This window comes from Homarus americanus, unplaced genomic scaffold (genome assembly GCF_018991925.1).
Source record: "Homarus americanus isolate GMGI-L3 unplaced genomic scaffold, GMGI_Hamer_2.0 scaffold15596, whole genome shotgun sequence".
NCBI lineage: Eukaryota > Metazoa > Arthropoda > Malacostraca > Decapoda > Nephropidae > Homarus > Homarus americanus.
The window spans coordinates 1-19,910 of NW_024735079.1; the positions used below are offsets into that span (position 1 = coordinate 1).

Here is a 19,910-nt window from a genome sequence, read left to right on the forward strand (position 1 = left end):
CAGGCTCTTCAGCATGCCACGAAAATCTAAAAATGGAATGAAAATACTGTACAGCATTCATGCATTATGACTCCTGTATTAGTTACATGCTTCTATCACAAGCTACATCATCCTATGCTACACAGAAGAGTTTACTCGTGTGTCCTAATATGTCTCCTCAGATTGCTCCTTCGGCTGAATCTAGCTGTGCACATCTGGCAGGAAAATGGCTTTTCCCCAGTATGGGTAAAAATATGATTTTTAAGGTGAGCTTTCTGAGAAAATTTTAGAGGACAATTTGGACATGTGTATGGTTTCTCTCCTGTGTGGGTTCGCATATGAACCTTTAGATTGTATTCAAAGGAAGCAGTAAATGAACACTGAGGACAGGAATATGGTCTTTCCCCAGTGTGAGTACGAAGGTGAATGACGAGATTACTCTTTGAAGCAGTAGCATATGGACACTGTGCACATGAATATGGCTTTTTGTTTTTTTTCTTCCCCATGAAAGTGTAACTGCCTCGTATCAAAATATCTTTCTCGGGATTGGAGTAAGAATAGAAGGGATTCTTGTGCAAATCGTAGATAGTAGATTGGCTCTTCCCAACTTCTAGGGCTCCTCCTCCGCTGGTACTCTGACCACCAGTGGTCAGGCTGATCTGTAAAGGATGCCCATCCTATTCAGTGATCTAATTCTGCACACACAGGTTATATTTCACACTAAATGGCTGAAATTAAACATTTCCTTCATTACAGTACAGGGGTATTAAAAAACATGAAAGTTAACTTACCCAAAAAGAAAATCTTCATCAATAAAACAAGAAATCTGGACACAGATCTGTGGTATTGTGTATGTAACACAAGACTAACAACCACCAGCATATTTTCAAAATTCAAACCAAACATTATAAGTAGTGCATGATACAGAGTCCTGAGAATTAAATAACAATTCTCCAAATCATTAACATCATCTCCTGTGACTGTACCCAAAATGTCGCCAACAAGAAAGTGTAACTGGGGGTAAGCCTTACCTGTGACATAGACATATAATTTACTAATAATGTGTGATGATGAATTACACTAATGAAATGAACATTTTAGTCATTCACAGTAACAGTTCTAATATAGCATTACTGGTATGAAACTTGCTGGCAAGATATAAATATTTCTTAGTTTTTGACAAGGATAAATTCACTATTTGGGTTGACATAAATTGTTTTTGTTCTTGCAAGCTCTCTCCCACTACTATATATTGCAAATGACTTGAAATGAGAGCTAAAACCGACTCTCTTCATTTTTGCCATCTATTCATTTAAATTCTTGTGATATCCACAGAACCACTTGACACCATACTCTCTGGTTACTCAGGTACACTGCTGCTACCTGGACATTCATCTATCACAACATTTTTTCGTGCATTCTTCATCTCATCCTTCCATCTACTTAGTCTTCCCATCTCCATCGTGTTATCCAACTCTCACTTTTATTCAGATATACTGTACTGTACTGTACTGTACTGTACTGTATTGTACTGTACTGTACTGTACTGTACTGTACTCTTCAAAAGACTAAAAGGCACTGAAAAAAAAGTTTTAACCTGTTCAAAGTGCACCCCATAATATAAATGGGCTGCCTAGGTGATGAATGACAGGTTAATCCCAAATATATATTACTGTATACTCAAAGGTAATTCAAATACTCCCAACAATTGTAAGGACTTGTAGGAAGCAGTGAGTATTGCTTAAAATATGGAGAAGGAATTTGTCCACATGTACTGGTATAATTGTATTAGAGAAAGATAGCTGAAATTAAATGCATTGTATAATGTCAGCCATAGACAAAGCCACCATTACCCCCCCCCCCCCTCACTTATTGAGAGTACTGTATTGTATTATGTGCCACCTCAACCTTCCACTCTCATTTTTTTAATATTTGTAAAAACAAAACAAAAAAAGCATTTTACATACTGTATAGTATTCTTTGCGTGCCTATTTATATAAAATGCTTGTTTGGAAGTGGATGACATCAGTGTCTAGGTAAATTGCACCAAGAGCCACAATATAAAGGACCAGGATACCATTCTCAAACATCAGTGTACTTAGTGCTTGATGTAGTACAAGGTGGTGTGAAAGAAAAATGATGACAATGAATGTGTAATTTAAATGAACATAGGAAAACACAACACCATTTCTACTCCCTCTTCATTGATTGCAATCTGTGACCCACAGGGAAGCTCTAAGCTCAGCTGCTGGGGCTAATGTGAAGATCAATTGCCTCCCAACACCAACAGTTAAAAAAGGGGAGTCCAAGAAGCTCCAGTTTCCAAAAGGCTGAGAACTGTGAGTTGTGAGATTTCATAGTCCAATGTTACTCAATTCTTGACTTACGAGGCTCAGTTAAACAAATAAACAAATAAATAAATAAAATAACAAATACAAGGAACACAAAAGAAAAGTGGGATCTGAGTATTTTTTCAGCCTCAGTTATAAAGTGGGGTTTCATAATCAATCGAATATTTATAATTTGTCAACAACTACCAGCAACACAAATGACTCATGAATACAGAAACTAGCTAACAATAGAGGGGACAACAGGGGAGAACCACCCATGTCTTAGCTACAAACAATGCTGAATATGCCTAAACCCTCAACTCTAGGCCATTCCTGGAGTTGTTCAAGTCACAGGGAGGAGTAACATTTCTTTCCATTATAAAAATCCTTCCTAACCCCAGCAAATCAAATGCAAAGCAACAATAGATAAAGACCATACTTACTAACTAGCCACCCAAAAAACAAAATAAACCACCATAAAAATTTAGGCAAGTAAATTAAGGACAAGGTTAGGCAACTATATCTCTATTTTACCTGTGACTCAAAGTTACAGATGTAAACTGAAGACAATTTGGATTATGTTGAGGACGGGGAAATTAAAGCCTATCAGATAAGTAAGAATCCATTAACACAATTCATCCAGTAATCCAAAGGAAAACAAGCCAATAGGGTGTTATGTGCTAACAAGAGCAATATTAACATTGAGAATATGGCCTTGATAAACCCTCTGAGAAACCATTCCTGGGGATAGAACCTTTGAGCTGCTCATACTTGAGGAGATAATCCACTAACTCAACCTTTAGGGCCCAATCATCTTGTACTACTCCAAGAAAGGCCAGTCCATGTTTCACACAAAAATGAACATGGATAAGTACACAACCCCTTAAAGAACACTACTAATGATTCTTGATGAGGATTTTATGTACAAACCGAGTCAAGGTGTAAATCACAGTTATTCATCTCTTCTCACTTCCCCAAACTATGACACTGATTCCTCTTACAAGTATGGGGGCAGCTCCTTCATAATAAAAATAATAATAATAATAATAATAATAATACTGCAATAATAATAATAATAATAATAATAATAATAATAATAATAATAATAATAATAATAATAATAATAATAAATCATACATCAGCTATTCCCTGTTTAGGAAAGTAATAACTTGCAAATGATAATTCATATTCTGTATTCTTTCCCTGCATCAACAACTAAGGCAGCAAAGCCTAGCAAAGTTCATGGTGCACACTATGTTCGAGGGCAGGTCATAATCTTCTCCTTAAATTAGATGGAGCCGGGGACAAGTGTTACCTCAAGGAGGTTGTAGCTGGATGTGAGGCTAATTGTTTCCCACTCAGTAAATGGGTTTTAATTCATTGTGCAAACTTATGACCCATTACCTCCTAAATTTCAGGCAACTGCATTGTAGTTTCTCAGATCAAGAGGGGCAATGGCCAACTGTCATATTAACCCAAGCCACAGAATTCTGGGCTTCCCAAAGTTCCTGAACCCACTGTCTTTGTGGACATATTTTCAAGTGACTCATGACTGATATCAAGTTATAAAAATATATTTAACAAAATAATGAACTGGGTCACTTGTGTGTATAAATACGTAGTACACTGTATACTGTATATTGGTGTCAGCATAACATGTAACACAGCATACAAACACAAACAAAAAAGCTTTTGCATGAATTACAAAAAAATATTTAATCCCGTATTGTGACAGCTGTTTGGATTTTGGGTGAAAGCCGAAAAATTTTGGCAGTTAGTTAAGGAAATTTTACTGAAATGAAAACACTAATGATAATGTACATATGTGACTATAACCTGAAAGTTGATGATGTCTTAACATTATCCACAACATTGCTAAAGCTGCCTCCCAAAAGCTGGGAATGCTGTACAGATGTCGTAGCTACTTCACTCCTGAGTGATTGCTTCAAGTATATAAGGGATTCATTTGTCCTAACTTGGAGTACTGCTCTCATATCTAGGGTGGCTCTTCTTCTGTCCAACTGCTAGATAGGGTGGAATCCAAAGCATTTCGTCTTATTGACTCTCCTTTAGTTGACAATCTTTCTTCCCTTTTTCTAAGCCGCAATGTTGCTTCACTCTCTCTCTTTTACAGGTACTTTAACGGGCAATGTTCGGTGGATTTGGCATCCTGTGTACCGTCGGCAAGGCCGTGGGCTCGTAACACTCATCTTGCCCACGGTGCCTACCATTTCTGTGTGGCTGTCGGTCATACTAGAATAACCCGTTATAGTACATCCTTCTTTCCTCACACAGCCAAACTGTGGAATGCTCTGCCTTCTTCTGTGTTTCCACCCTCTTACAATGTCTCACATCAAAAAGCTGGTTTTACGGCATCTTCGTAGTATAGATTGATTTTTTCCTCTAATTCTAATTTTTTTTACTCTTATTATTTTGCCCCCAGGGACCCGTTGTAGGTCGATGACCTGTGCCCAGGTAGGTTATTCCTCATTAAAAAAATAAATAAATACATATTTAAACTAAATTTGTGGTAATCCTAACTTATGTCTTCCATATGCTACTGTACCAACTATCATGAAGTTTTCTTTCCATCACTGCCATAACAATGAATAAATCAGGATAAAATATATGCATGAGAGTGTCAACAATGCTCAAGACATATACAGTACTGTATACATATAGTACTTTACTGAATTTATCAAAGTGGTTTTGATCTAAAACAGTCACCTTAAGAACTATCACATTCAGTCTCACATACACAACTACCTTCATTAAAAAAATACAATTATAAAGCTACTTATTTTGATAAAAAGGACCAATTACAGCTACTATACAGTATAATAAAACAATGTTTACTGCATCTTATCAACAGTCATCTAACATAGTACATAAAGTATGATATTGTTGTGTTATCCAGTATATATATATATATATATATATATATATATATATATATATATATATATATATATATATATATATATATATATATATATATATATATATATATATATATATATATATATATATATATATATATATATATATATATATACAGTACAGTATATATATATATCTTTTTATTTATAAACTAATAAACTAAAACTTTTCAAATGTTAATTTATATACAAATGTTTCCAAGATTACATTGTACTGTATAACACTCAGAAAAGTGCCTCTCACAAAGCACTATTTTACTATTATTTACTGGGCTCTTATCCTAGGTGGATCTCCAATATGAATTGCTGTACAGTACAGTATTCCTCATATCAATATCACAAGGATCCATTTTCAGCACTTTAAAATTAGTCAATGTGTTGTAAAGTCCATGAATTCCATAACCCTTCTCACCAGAGGGGGGAATATGATTATGACAATTAACATTATATGTGACACGTAACTTCAGTCTTTTTTGTTTTTTGGTTTTTTTAGATAACTTATAAAAATTTAGGAATAGGTGTCAATAACACCTTGCCCTCTCTTAATCCTCTGTTCCTGCTTTAAATGCACTGTAAAAACACTGGTCACCAGTCAGTTTTCAAACTCTCCTCAAAATGTAATCAGATAGTTGCACAAACTTTTACATTTATGAGGCACCTGTATTTTCATGACTAGTGGGGGAAAGCATTGGTTTTTTGCTCTTCCCCATTACCTCCGCAACTGGTCTCCCATGAGTACGAATATGACGTCTTAGATGGCAAACACGACCCGAGCGGAAGAGACAATAAGGACAGGAGTATGGTTTTTCTCCCGTGTGACTACGGATGTGCCTTTTAAGGGCACCTTTTTGTGAGAAGTGAAAGGAACAATAGGGGCAGGAGTATGGCCTCTCGCCAGTGTGAGTGCGGATATGATTCCGTAAAGTAGCTATCTGGGGACTTGAGTATGAGCAGTATGGGCACTGGTGCAGTTTTTTAGACCCAGATAATTTTCTCCTTGCTTCTGCTGCCTCTCCATCTCCCTGCATGTCACTGTCACTCTCGAACCCCACCTGTAGGGGATGGCTCTCTTACTGATGGAAGTAAAAATTAAAAAGGGAAATTTGTTTGTAAAAAGTACAATTGATATGATTTCTAAGCAAAATGAAAACAAAAGAATTAACAAAGTAAAAATCAACACAAATGTTAGTTGGAAAAAGTTTTAAAGTAAATTACTGTACCACATAAAAATGATATACCCTGTACTAGATGACATTATTATACTTATTTAACACAATTCTGGGATAAAAGTGTGGGGTTGATCCTCATATCCTGGCTTATAACTGAGCCAAGACAGAGTACAGTATCTTAGGAATTTGCCTTAGACCTACGAAAACTCTGCCCTATCAGCAGCTGGTAAATTAACCGTGATTAACCTTCCCTACAAATAACATTAGACATTAGAAATAGGTAAGAAAGAAACTGCAGTTTTAGAGGCTTGTAAGTCACACAGAACTAGTGTGTTCCATACTCCTAGTCATACACAGAACTGCACAACCAACACTCACTTCCTGTTAACCTCAACAACACACTTGTGGAAAGAGGGAGGGAGAAGCAATATTGGGTCCACGGCTCCAGGCTAAGATATAAACCAGTATTTTAGGATCACTTCCACATCTACAGTGATCCCTCGGTTAACGAGCACCTTGGTTAACAAAATTTCAGTTAACGAATTACCTTCCATAAGATTCTTCACTTCGGTTAACGAGCAAACCCTCGGTTAACGAATTCCTTACGAATTTTTCCCAACATGTTTTTGCCTGCATTTGGCTGCCCACCAGCTGTAGTATTATTCTGTCAATACAGTAATCGGTTTTAGGGCTTAAATTCCTTACCATTTTAGTAAATATCAAGAAGTTTGTACTATTCAATAATTTTAAAAGTTTTATATTAATTTTTTTAGTCATTTTAACAATTATTGAACATAATTGAAGTACAGGAGGCTAGTTTTTTGCACGCCAAACAGCCACTCAACAAACCAAGTTTGGCGTCAGTTTGTTTACCAGTTCAGAGGAAGGAACATCTTGTTTGAGACTCTTCAACATAAACGTTTTTTTTTCTGTGTTTCCAGTCAAATTATTGGTCATTTTTAAATATATTTTACATATTGACAGTATATAATACAGTGCAGTGTTAATTTAAAGAAAATAATTTAAAGAAAATAATCTTGAATTACACTAAGTGAACTAAAATTTTATGGGTGAAATGGCAGCATGGGGTGACTTCTCTTCCACCCCAATGCCTTCTCTTCTCCCTTCTCCTCCACCCCCATTTTAATTCCCATCATCATCATCATCAACCAGGAGCCTTCTACATGCACACCTCAAAGTAAGTGTACTTTACTGCATTTATTTTTAGTTGCATGGGTCTTCTAGAGACGGAGCAAGAGCTTGAAGGTCATGCAATATGAATGATACATATCCTCTCTGGCAACAAAACCGCTTAACGCGGTCAATTGAACCCACAGGGTACCGTGTTAAGTGAAAACCGCGTTAAGTGAACAACAGAACATATGGGATTAATTCCAATAGAGACTGGCCGGACCCCCAAACTCTACTTTTTCCGACACAATACCTATGTTGTAGTAAAAATAACATCTTAATTTTATGATGGTACATGCACACAATTAATACTTAAGAGAAATAGAGAAATACAGTTGCCAAGTTAATGTCCATTCAAATAATGGACTCAACTCCCTCCCCCTCTTCTCACACTACACTCACTGGCTCTTCCCTCTGAGAAATTTTTGGGGGAAAACCAGGTATAGTAATAAATAATTCCTCAAACTAAAGTTAGGATAATATAATTGACATTGCTGGATTCCTTGTAAGACCAGGAATATTTTGAATATAAATGTCATATATTTTTCACAAAAGATAACATAATTACCTAGAGAACAATTTTTATCTAAACATTGTATGTTTAATGCAAAATATATGTTGTTTATATTCAAAATGATCACCAAATTATAAGAATTCCAGCAATGTAAATTATATTCTGGCCGGATAATTTGTATGAATTTTATGAGCTAAAACAAATATCTACAGTTAATAAAAAAAAAAATATATTCTTCAACACTATCTGTCAATCAAAGTACCCCACCTTGCCTTCCCCCCCTCTTCCAACCGCGCGGTCAGTCCCAACCCTCCCCCCACCCCCCACCAATCCTCCATTCAAGAGTTTTTAACATTTAGTATTAAATAATACCTCAGATTAAAGTTAGGATAATATAATTGACATTGCTGGATTCCTTGTAAGACCAGGAATATTTTGAATATAAATGTCATATATTTTGGACAAAAGATAACATAATTACCTAGAGAACAATTTTTATCTAAAAATTGTATGTTTAATGCAAAATATATGTTGTTTATATTCAAAATGATCACCAAATTATAAGAATTCCAGCAATGTAAATTATATTCTGACCGGTAATTTGTATGAATTTTATGAGCTAAAACAAATATCTTCAGTTAAAAAAAAAAATAATTCTTCACCGGGTAACAGATGGTCGGTCGGTCGGTCGGTCCCTCCCTCCCCCCCACCCCCCACCCCCCACCAACCGTCCCAAGGAGATGTGTGGGATAACCACTAAATTTTAATAAATAATACCTCAAACTAAAGTTAGGATAATATAATTGACATTGCTGGATTCCTTGTAAGACCAGGAATATTTTGAATATAAATGTCATATATTTTGGACAAAAGATAACATAATTACCTAGAGAACAATTTTTATCTAAAAATTCTATGTTTAATGCAAAATATATGTTGTTTATATTCAAAATGATCACCAAATTATAAGAATTCCAGCAATGTAAATTATATTCTGGCTGGGTAATTTGTATGAATTTTATGAGCTAAAACAGGCAGTCAGGCAGGGTGGCGGGTGGTGCGAATCTAAAAATAGCTCTCGAGCCGGACACTCACCGCGTTGCTGTGGAAAAATCCGCGTTAAGTGAAAGTTCAGCTTTGGCAAGGCACCGTGTATATGCGAAAACGCGTTAAGTGAAAGCGCGTTAAGCGGGGTAATACTGTATATAGTATATATAATATATATATATATATAATATATATATATATAATATATATATATATATATAATATATATATATATATATAATATATATATAGTATATATAATATATATATATATATATATATATAATATATATATATATAATATATATATATATATATATATATATATATATATATATATATATATATATGTATATATATGTGTATATATATAATTATAAATATATATATATATATATATATCTTGATAAAATCACACGGGAAAATGGAAACAACGGAGTACCTTAGCTTTCGTCTTTATTCAAGACATCTTCAGAGGCAACTAGATTACATGGACAGAGAGAGGCTTAAATATACAGGGTGACCTAAAAACATGAGGTCATGTCATAATGATGACATCCACTAATCCCCACACCAACACAACCGTAGAGGAGCTTAAGAGAAGGGTGGTGACGTGACTAGACTTCTGGTTGAAGCTAGTTTGATTAAGGAATTAAAATCAATAAACCTTAGTGATGGTCAGTTCAAAACTGATAATATGTTACATAAATTTATTTGTCAGTGGCCCAAGGTTAAAACTGCTTTGAAAACCTTTGATCTTGATGTATGACAGTTATTTTGTGGGTCCCTTTTTTCTGACCTGACCTGTCTAGTCACGTCACCACCCTTCTCTTAAGCTCCTCTACGTGTGTGTTGGTGTGGGGATTAGTGGATGTCATCATTATGACCTGACCTTATGTTTTTTGGTCACCCTGTATATTTAAGCCTCTCTCTGTCCATGTAATCCAGTTGCCTCTGAAGATGTCTTGAATAAAGACGAAAGCTAAGGTACTCCGTTGTTTCCATTTTCCCGTGTGATTTTATCAAAATATATATATATATATATATATATATATATATATATATATATATATATATAGTTAACCCTCACTTTACGCGGTCCCGCATTCCGCGTTTGCACGTTTACGCGGTGCCTTGCCAGAACCTCACGTGCTCACATTACGCGGTACGTGAACCCCATTACGCGGAGAGTGTCCGGCGCGACGCTATTTTTAGATTCGCCCCACCCGCCATGTGAATTACTCGAAAGCACTTGGGAACTTCGTGTTTTCTTGTTTCCTTGTGGTTATCAGAATATACCTAGATCACGTGCACCTACAGTGATTTACTTGCATATATATATATATATATGTAACCGGTCGGAATTTACTGGACTTTAATTTCTCACTTGACTTGGGGTTTATTAAAATTAATAGATGGTAATGGCAGTGGAAGCGCCCCTTTGAGAAAAATCCCGAACCAGCACAAGAACACTTAAATCTACTAAACAAATGAATTGTCCGTGACCCGTGGAAGGATAGCATCTGTGACTGGGATGAATGAGACACACTGTAAAATTTAGACACTTATATTCCCTCCAACACTACAAACACAATCAAATAATGGTACACCAATATGCGCACCTCTTAACTTAAACTTAAAACTCTACTCTGAGGAATAAAAGTTATACATGATATAGAAATTGTTAGAAACTCAGGCAACAATAAATTTGAAGTATTAAGAAATGTTGCTTGCACACATGAAACAGGCCTTAAGGGCTTTCACAAAATAATATCAGTCACTTAGGAAATGGTATTAAAAATAAGAAATTAACTACTCTACAATGAATAGGCCTTAAGGGCTTTCAACAAAATAATATCAGTCACTGAGGAAATGGTAATAAAAAATAAGAAATTAAATACTCTACAATGAATAGGCCTTAAGGGCACTCAACAAAATTATATCACCCCAACAGATGCACACTTCCTAACCTAACTTAACCACTACTCTGGGGAACAAAGTTATACCTGAGATCAGAATTATGAAGAAAAATTAGATGCATTAAAAGAATCAAATCACAGTATCACTCTGGTTCCACTTAATGACACAAACATTCAAAAAAACACTACTATCAAAATTATTTAAGAAATATTAAACTACACACGTCAAGATAATATCAGTAACTGAGAAATGGTATTAACTACACCCGTAATAAGGAAGATAAAATGTTCCTCTAGGTATCTCCTAGAGTCCTAGACTCATGGTCTCAGTGTGTAACCATTAATTTACTCAGATAGCCTCAGTGTACTCCCAGTGCGTCCATGGGCAGGAAGAGAGAACGCCAGCAGGTGTCTATGGCCAGTAGGTAACACTTCTAGCTGACCGAGGACACGTGGTGTTGTGCACCCGAGTGGTAAGAACTGATCACCCACTGCTGATGCTGGTCCCGTGTCGTTTTAGTTGTCGGGAGCACTCGTTCACTCAAGAGATCCTTTGCTACCCCGCTAAACAGAGACAGGCCTACACTGATCGGTCCAATAGCGACAATCGCCACCCTCAATCATCAACGGCAGTCAATCTCTCGCAGTCAACTCCGGTCAACTCCCGTCAAGTGGGTTCTGACGGAAACCCTGAAATGAACTCACTGTTAGCTCTAGTTTACTTTACCACTGCCCTATCTAACCCTGTCTGAGATCGAATGAGACTTACTTGTTATACTGCAATAGCGCAGCACAGGTGACTAGGCCACGTGACTATTTCTGTGACGGACGCGCAGGGACGTCTTGTATGTCTGACTGCTCCCCGTGACTGAGGACTAGCCAGCGTCGCGTCTCCTCTCAAGGCGTTAGCTTAGGCCTACGTGACATATTTTCCGCCTAACTAATAACTCCTTGGGACACCCGTAACATTATTCAGACTGATAAACGATCTATAATAATTTCAAATTCAATAATAGTCCCTTAACTTCATGAATCGCATCATTATTAATTCAGTAAATTACATTTAATATCATATAGGCCTAGTTCCGCAATCTCTCGCTATGAGCAGGCAGCGCTCTCTTCCCTCAGATGACCTTGAACGCTCAGTATCGCTAATGGCGGGGCATTTGAAATTACTCTGAAATTTCTGAATATTACATATACATACTAGCGGAATCGCCGCCCTCCGGGCGGCTCTTTCTCTAGGCCACGGTAGGACGCCACTCTCCGGGAGGCTCCACATTGTCTCACTGTAGTACATTAAGGTAGACCACATTTTTGGTTTTGCCATTAGCAGCAAGTATGTACAGATTTTTGCCAGTTCTCACTCTGGAGCATCCAACATAGAAGTGTCCATGAGAGAAGCAAGGAAACACCAGGTTTAGGCCAACTTTAGGGACTGTCCCTGGCTTTTGTAGATGAACATGGCAAAGGTCACTCTAACCGGGAACTGAAGTCGCTTGAACTCAAATGGCAGGTCAGTAGTGATGAGAGGTATCCTTCATATAAAAACGTCCTCTTCTTTAGCTTTTCCTGTCAATATTGTAGCTTCCAGTAAATGTGGCATCATGTTCTTCACCACCAGTCTTGTGCCATTGCAGAGGATTGGTGGTTCAAGATTTTTTAAGAGCATTATAGGAGTTCCAATCTTAAGAGTGAGGTGGTGAGGAGGCATTCCAGCGGGCTCCAAAGAATTAAGGAATTCTGCAGGGTACTGGACTGCTTGGTCCTGGTTGATTACTGTATCAACAGATTTGAATGAGGTCTCACTACCTGGAAGCTGTCTGAGTAGTCATGTTGATTTCAGCCACTGTTTCATTCTTTGGTGCCAGAATTGCGCGTTCACGCAGCCACTTGTGATCCTTGTAGTGGTGGATAATGTTAGTGAGCGACCTGGGATCCAATGTGTAGTATGCGTGTTGTAGTGACCGTGTAGTACTGGTGCTGTAATGAACGTGTAGTACGGGTGTTGTAGTGAACGAATAGTAGATATAAGGCTAAAATTACCTATAATACGTGGGATGTGATACGACTTTTCAAGCTCTGCGTGGTTTAACTGGTCGGGTCGAGTTGAGTGTGTCGGATCGGGTTGGTTGGAGTTTTTTTGAGATCCCCACATGACACTTGCTATCCATGCCAAGTTTCGTCCGGGTGGCTCATTCGCTAAGCCACGGTAGGACGCCACCCTCCGGGTGGCTCCATATTGTCTCACTGTTCAGTCCCCAAAACTTCTTCTTCCATCAATAGTTCATTAACTGTGTATGTAAGTTCCACTACAACGGTACAGCAAAGTATATTTTTTAGCATTAAACTTTTATTATTTTATTGTCTAATCATCACTACATATAACACCACCCATCATCACTACATATAACATCATCCATCATCACTACATATAACACCATCCATCATCACTACATATATCACCACCCATTATCACTACATATAACATCATCCATCATCACTACATATAACATCATCCATCATCACTACATATAACGTCATCCATCATCACTACATATAACACCATCCATCATCATTACATATAAAATCATCCATCATCGCTACATATAGCACCATCCATCATCATCACTACATATAACACCATCCATCATCACTATAGATCGGTAAAGTAGTTTCCGAGATTCTCGTGCGGACACACAAACAAATAAACAAACAGACAGACAGACTTCTTTGTTTTATATATATATATAGATAGATATATATAGAGAAAGAGACAGAGGCAAGTATCTTGTAGTTTCATACAAGTATCACTCTCGGGTGTTAAAGGTCCACAGATCCTGGCAATGTATGGGTCTGTATCTTCACTGATAATTCACTAGTTATAAATTTTACGTGTGAGAGTTTGCGTTTAGTAAATAAGTCTAAGTGAATTAAAATATAAGTCCTTCACAGTTTATTTGGTTGTAATAATTGTTCAAAATTTATATTTGCGATTTTCCGATATGAAGGGAAATTAAAGTATATATAACTATATTGAATTTATTTCACACGAAAAGTAAAATAATTCAGAAATTGCACTTATGTTAAATATTTTAAATACAAAATTCAGGCGGGGGGTTATTACAAGAAACATGTTGGTTGTCAGGCCATATTGTAAACGAAGGCGAGGGTAAATCTTGTAAGACTGTGAACAGACTGGAGGGTGACGGTGTGTGTAAGGTTTTATTGAACTGTCTGGCTCAGCCCTTCCCTTCCCGTTGTGGTTTCAATTAATACGAATCTCTGTAGGGATTCATTGTAGTCTTTTTATTGCACTCAACTTGGCCTTCGAGATGCGAATCACTGATTTTCTCTCGTCCAGCACGATACCACCCCTTTTCTGACACCCAACTGATTGTGTAGAGGAGTACATCTTGCTGCCGTCCTTTTAGTAGGAAACGGGAAATGAGAAGATACGGATTGCCAGTGCTTTATATAGCGTAAGTGGCATGAAGTCCCCTTCCTCTGTGAGGAAAAAAATAACGTCACATCCCGAGGGAGGGCTGTGATTGGCTGAAGTGACCTCACTGTAGGGGCGGATCCAGGAATATCAAAAGGGGGGGTTCAAGAAGTTGTGTGTGGGGGAACATAGAGAGCATAGCGAGCCCACCCAGCTTTTTTTTGGGTGGGGGGGGGAGGGGGCGCTGTAACTCCCCAGAAATTTTATTAAAATCTGGCCAATATCATGGGCATTTTGAGGCCATTTTGAAGCCATGTGCACTTGATATTAGGAGATATTCTGAGGTCAATAGTAATTCATTTTTACTGTACAAGAACGCTGAATGTAATGCTGCATTAAACAAGAAGTATTGAAATTTCTGATGAAAAGGGAGGGTCCGGACCCCAGGACACACCCCTGGATTCGCCCCACTAGGAAGATGCCCAGTTTGGAGTGTGATGGACCTCGGCTACACAAGTCTCCACAATATTTCTCCCAGTTTTATATGAAAATAAGAACCTGTTTTATATGTTAGAGTGGAAGATAATATGAGGAGCTGTGAGTTGATAGACATTCACGAGGAATACTTACTGAATATATATTTCAAATGTTATGAATTGTTTCATAGTCATAGAAGAATCAACTTTGGATGAATGGTGAGCATTTTTTTAGGAAAGTTATATACTAAAATAATACATAATAAAAGACCGAAACAGTTTGGATAGAGATGAAGATGGTGAAGGATAATTAACGATGTTGGCAGAACTGACAGAAGTTTTATTCTACTTGTAGGTGAAAGAAACGAGGCATCTATTTCAGGAAACATACTGAACAATTGCAGAGTTATAAGGTAATTAAATAAATTTACTTGAGTGCTGTACTCAAGTAACATTTTAGGGTATTTACTTGTTAAAAATTACTCATATTTTGTAGTACTTTTAATTTACTTCACATGAGAATGGAGGAAACTGCAGCGGGCCTATTGGCCCATACTAGGAAGTCTCATTTACACCCAACCCCAATCGCTCTTTTATCCATCCAACCCATGTTTGAAGCTATCCAGCGTATTCGAGTTAATGATGATGTTTGGTAACTTGTTCCACTCGTCCACTATATTTCCAAACCAATGTTTACCTATTTCGCACCTAATTCTAAATTTGTCTAATTTAAAACCATTGTTACTAGTTCGCTCTTGGTTGGATAGTTTGAGTACGTTTGTATTGTTACCTTTGTCTAGCCCTGACTTCCATTAATACACCACGATCATATCGCCCTTCATTCGTTGTCTCTCTGTACTCAAGATGCCTAATGCCCGGGATTAATCTTGTCATTCTCCTCTGAATTCTTTCTAGGGATTCTATATCCATTTTGTAGTACGGTGACCAGAATTGAACTGCAGAATCCAATTGAGGTCTCACAAGCACAATATATTGTTTTAGGATGACCTCGCTAGTCTTGTAACTAACACTTTGTTAGCCTTGTTTCGAGCAAATACACATTGTTTACTTGGTTTAAGATTCCTAATTATCATTAATCCTAAATCTTTCTCACAGTCGGATTTCTCTATAACATCTTTGTTCATCTGGTATCTGGTTTCTCTGTTTACATCTCCTAGACTAAGTACTTTACATTTGTCCACATTGAATTTCATCTGCCATTTTTCAAACCATTCAAAAAATTTGTTTAGGTACCGACCTGACCTAGCTTGGAGAAGGACGTGCCCCTAAGTGCTCTTGTTAGTGACAATAGGAAATGGCCGTCGTGGATCGATGTGTTGTGGGGAAACAGGGACGGTGTGTGAGGAAAGACGACCCCCTGGCAACTCTATTAAGTCAGCTGAAGCAGTTGAGGAGAGAGATAGACGTTTTAAAGGGGGAGAAGGAAGCCTTTAGGACTGAACTCCTTCAGGTAGGTGTCCTTCCTAACAGGACACCTGCGAATGAGGGTCAGGAGGAGCAGGGGTGGAGAGTGGTTGTCTCCAAGAGTCTAGGATCAGACTCAGGAAAGCTGACCAGGGTGTGGAGTGCAGTAATCCCTACCAAGCGTTGGAGGAAGCTGGAGAGGAAGAGAAGAGGCAGGATGGTGTGGTGCCAGGACAGAAAAGGGCAATTGTTCAAACCCTGCCCAGAGGTAATGTCGTGGTAATTGGGGACAGCCAGGTGAGGTTCTTAGATAGGACTTTTTGTGCAAGAGATAGGAAACGTAGGACTAGGGTGTGTTTTCCTGGGTCTGGGATAGGGAATGTTATGTAGCCGAGAGGATAGATTGGGTTTTGTCAGGGGAGGGTACCAAGCCAGTAGTGTGTCTTACTGAAGGAGGTGACGACATAGGAAGGGTTAGGAGTGAGTATCTTTTCAAGGGGTATAGGGAGGCGCTAAGGAAGGTAAGATATAGGGGAGGGATCCCGATAGTATGTGGTACTTTGCTTAGAAGAGGAGTTGGCGGTAAATGTCTGTCCAGGGAAATTGCTATAAATTGTCGACTGGAAAAACATCGTGCAAGCAATGGTTGGGCATTCATTGATAACTGGCAACAATTCTATGTCAACGACTACCTGTACATTCGTGACGGAGTACACTTGTCTCGCGCAGGGGTAAAGACGTTGTCTGCATCCCTGGAGGTCAGGTTAAGTGGGAGCCATAAATGTAAACTATACAAACAGTAGGAGCGTTAGAGATAATATAGACTTGCTGAGAGCGGTTGTACGCACCGAGAATGTAGACGTCATACCAATTACCGAAGCTTGGATGAATGTTGCAGCATGAACTTTTTGTCAGAGTACCACATAGAAGGGTACAACCTTTTTAACAAGGACAGGGAAGGTAGGAAAAGGGAAGGAGTCACAATCGTCGTCAGGGATACATTAACATGTTGTATTAAAAATTCAATAAAGGTTGAAATAGGAACCGAGTCTGTATGGGCAGAAATTACGGAAGGAAGGAAAAAACTAATTATGGGAGTGATTTATATGCCCCCAAGTCTTGGGAAAGAAGCAGCTCAACCCATACAGCAGGAAATGAGTAGGGCAGCAAAATACAACAACATGTGCATTATGGGGGATTTTAACTTCAGAAATATTGACTGGGACAACATTATAGGTGACTATGAATCTGAAGACTTCCTCGACGCAGTGCTGGACAATTTTTTAAAACAACTAATTATAGAACCTACTAGAGGTGACAATATATTAGACCTAGGATTAACAAATAAGGAAAATATTATCAAAGATTTCAAAAAAGGGGAAGAACTAGGGAGCAGTGATCACAGAGAAATCAGGTTCACCCTAAATTGGAAAACGAAAAACAATGACAATATGGACAGAGTTCCAGACTTTTGATCGTCGGATTATGAGGGATTGAGAAGGTTCCGAGGTGAGGTCGCCTGGGAACAGTCGGGTCAGTCCCCGGAAGGAAAGGGTGAAGTCATCGGCGACACAACAACTTATCATGACATAGGAATAAAGAAAGGAATTCATAAGAAATTAAAGGGAGGGGAGGAGCATCTCAGAAATAGGAATATTAATAAAAATGTAAGGAAGGCAAAGAGGGACTACAAAATCAGGATAGCAGGAGAATCCAAGGCGAATCCCAAGGGAATTTTCCAGGTATATACGACAAAGGTCAAGGACAAAGTGGAGCCTTCTTATCAGTTTTCACAGAAAAAATTCACAAGGAAATGGCAGAGGTAAAACTGATATTTAGGGGAAATTAAGAAGAGAAATTAAAGAATATCCCTATCAGAAAAGAGGATGTTCTTAAGAAGATAAATAAATTAAAGAAAAAATAATTCCCAGAACCAGATGAAATTTTCCCTCGCGTTTTGAAAGAGTGTAAAGAACAGATTAGCAGACCCCTCGTAAATAATATTTACAAAATCATTTGACACGGGAGTTGTGCCAGACTTATGGTAGCAGGCAAATGTAGTTCCCATATTAAAAAGGGAGACATAACATCAGCGTCAAATTACTGGGCGATTCGTTTGACATCAGTAATGGGGAAATTTATTAAATCAATTATAGCAATAGCATCCGATCGCATTTAGAGAAAACAAATCAATCTACGACTCTTAACATGGATTTACAAGGGGAAAATCTTGTCTAACAAATCAGCTGACGTTTTTTAGAAAAGTCTTCCAGGTAGTAGATAATGACGAGTATTACGATGTTATTTACTAAGACTTTAGCAAAGCGTTTGAGAGAGTACCGCATTAGAGGATTCTGAGAAAAGTTAAGGCTCATGGTATTGAGGGGAAAGTTTTAAATTGGATAAAATCATGGTTCACCGATAAAACACAGAGGGTCAACGCAGATGGTGTTAGATCTGAGTGGGGCTGTGGAACCAGTGGGGTTCCCCAGGGGTCAGTACTAGGCCCATTCTTGTTCTTAATCTACATAAACTATCTAGATACTGGGATCAGCAGTGACATAAGCAAGTTTACGGATGACACCAAAATAGGGCGGCAGATTAATTCAGGGTGGGATGCAAATGCACTATAGAAGGATTTAAATAAACTGCAGGAGTGGTCAGAAAAATGGTAAATGAAATTCAACACCAGCAAGTGTAGCATACTTAATATTGGAAGAACAAATTCTGTCAATGTATACAGCCTTAACAACATCAACCTACTGAAGGGGTGCTTGCAAGCCCTACAGCCTAGAAAACAGTGCGTTAATGTTCGAATTAAGGCAAACAGTGTATTACGTTTTATATCTAGAAGTGTAAGTAATAAGAGCGCGGAGGTCATATTGCAACTATGTCTTGCGCTAGTCAGGCCGCACCTCAATTATGCTAATCAGTTCTGGTGCCCTTCTTATGGAATGGATATCAATTCACTGGAGTCGGTGCAGCGAAGAATGACGAAAATGATTCCGGGACTTAGAAACCTTGCATTTCAAATTACATTAAAGAAAGTAAACTTGCATTCCCTCGAAAGACGAAGAGTGTGGTGAGATATGATAAAAGTATTTATGTGGGTGAAAGGAATCAATAAAGGAATTATAGATAAAGTTCTTACAGTATAATATCCGAGCAGGATAGGACTCGTAGCAACGGATTTAAGTTGGATAAGTTCAGATTTAGGAGATAGGAAGGAACTGGTTTACAAATAGGGTGGTATACGAGTGGAACAAGCTTAGCAACTTTGTAGTAAGTGCTGGAACTCTGGAAAGTTTTAAAAGGAGGCAAGATAGATTCATGGATGGTAGAGAGTGGTTGTAACTCTCGACAGGAGCTGCCATGCACAGGCTAACCGGCTTATTGCAGACTCCTTCTTTTCTTATGTTCTTATGTTCTTAGGTCTTCCTGTAGTTTTGCGGAGTCCTCGTCTGATGTAATTACACGCC

The 19,910-nt window shown here is 37.9% G+C and overlaps 1 protein-coding gene across 1 annotated transcript; it reads right to left on the reverse strand.

Annotated features, from left to right (window-relative positions):
- Positions 1–131: 131 nt before the first annotated feature.
- LOC121870786 (zinc finger protein 782-like) lies at positions 132–6,300 on the reverse strand (the record flags this gene model as incomplete). The annotated part of the gene is made up of 2 exons (XM_042372738.1): positions 132–638; positions 5,962–6,300. Coding segments are annotated over 2 exons (846 nt in total), but the record flags the coding sequence as incomplete, so codon positions are not given.
- Positions 6,301–19,910: the final 13,610 nt, after the last annotated feature.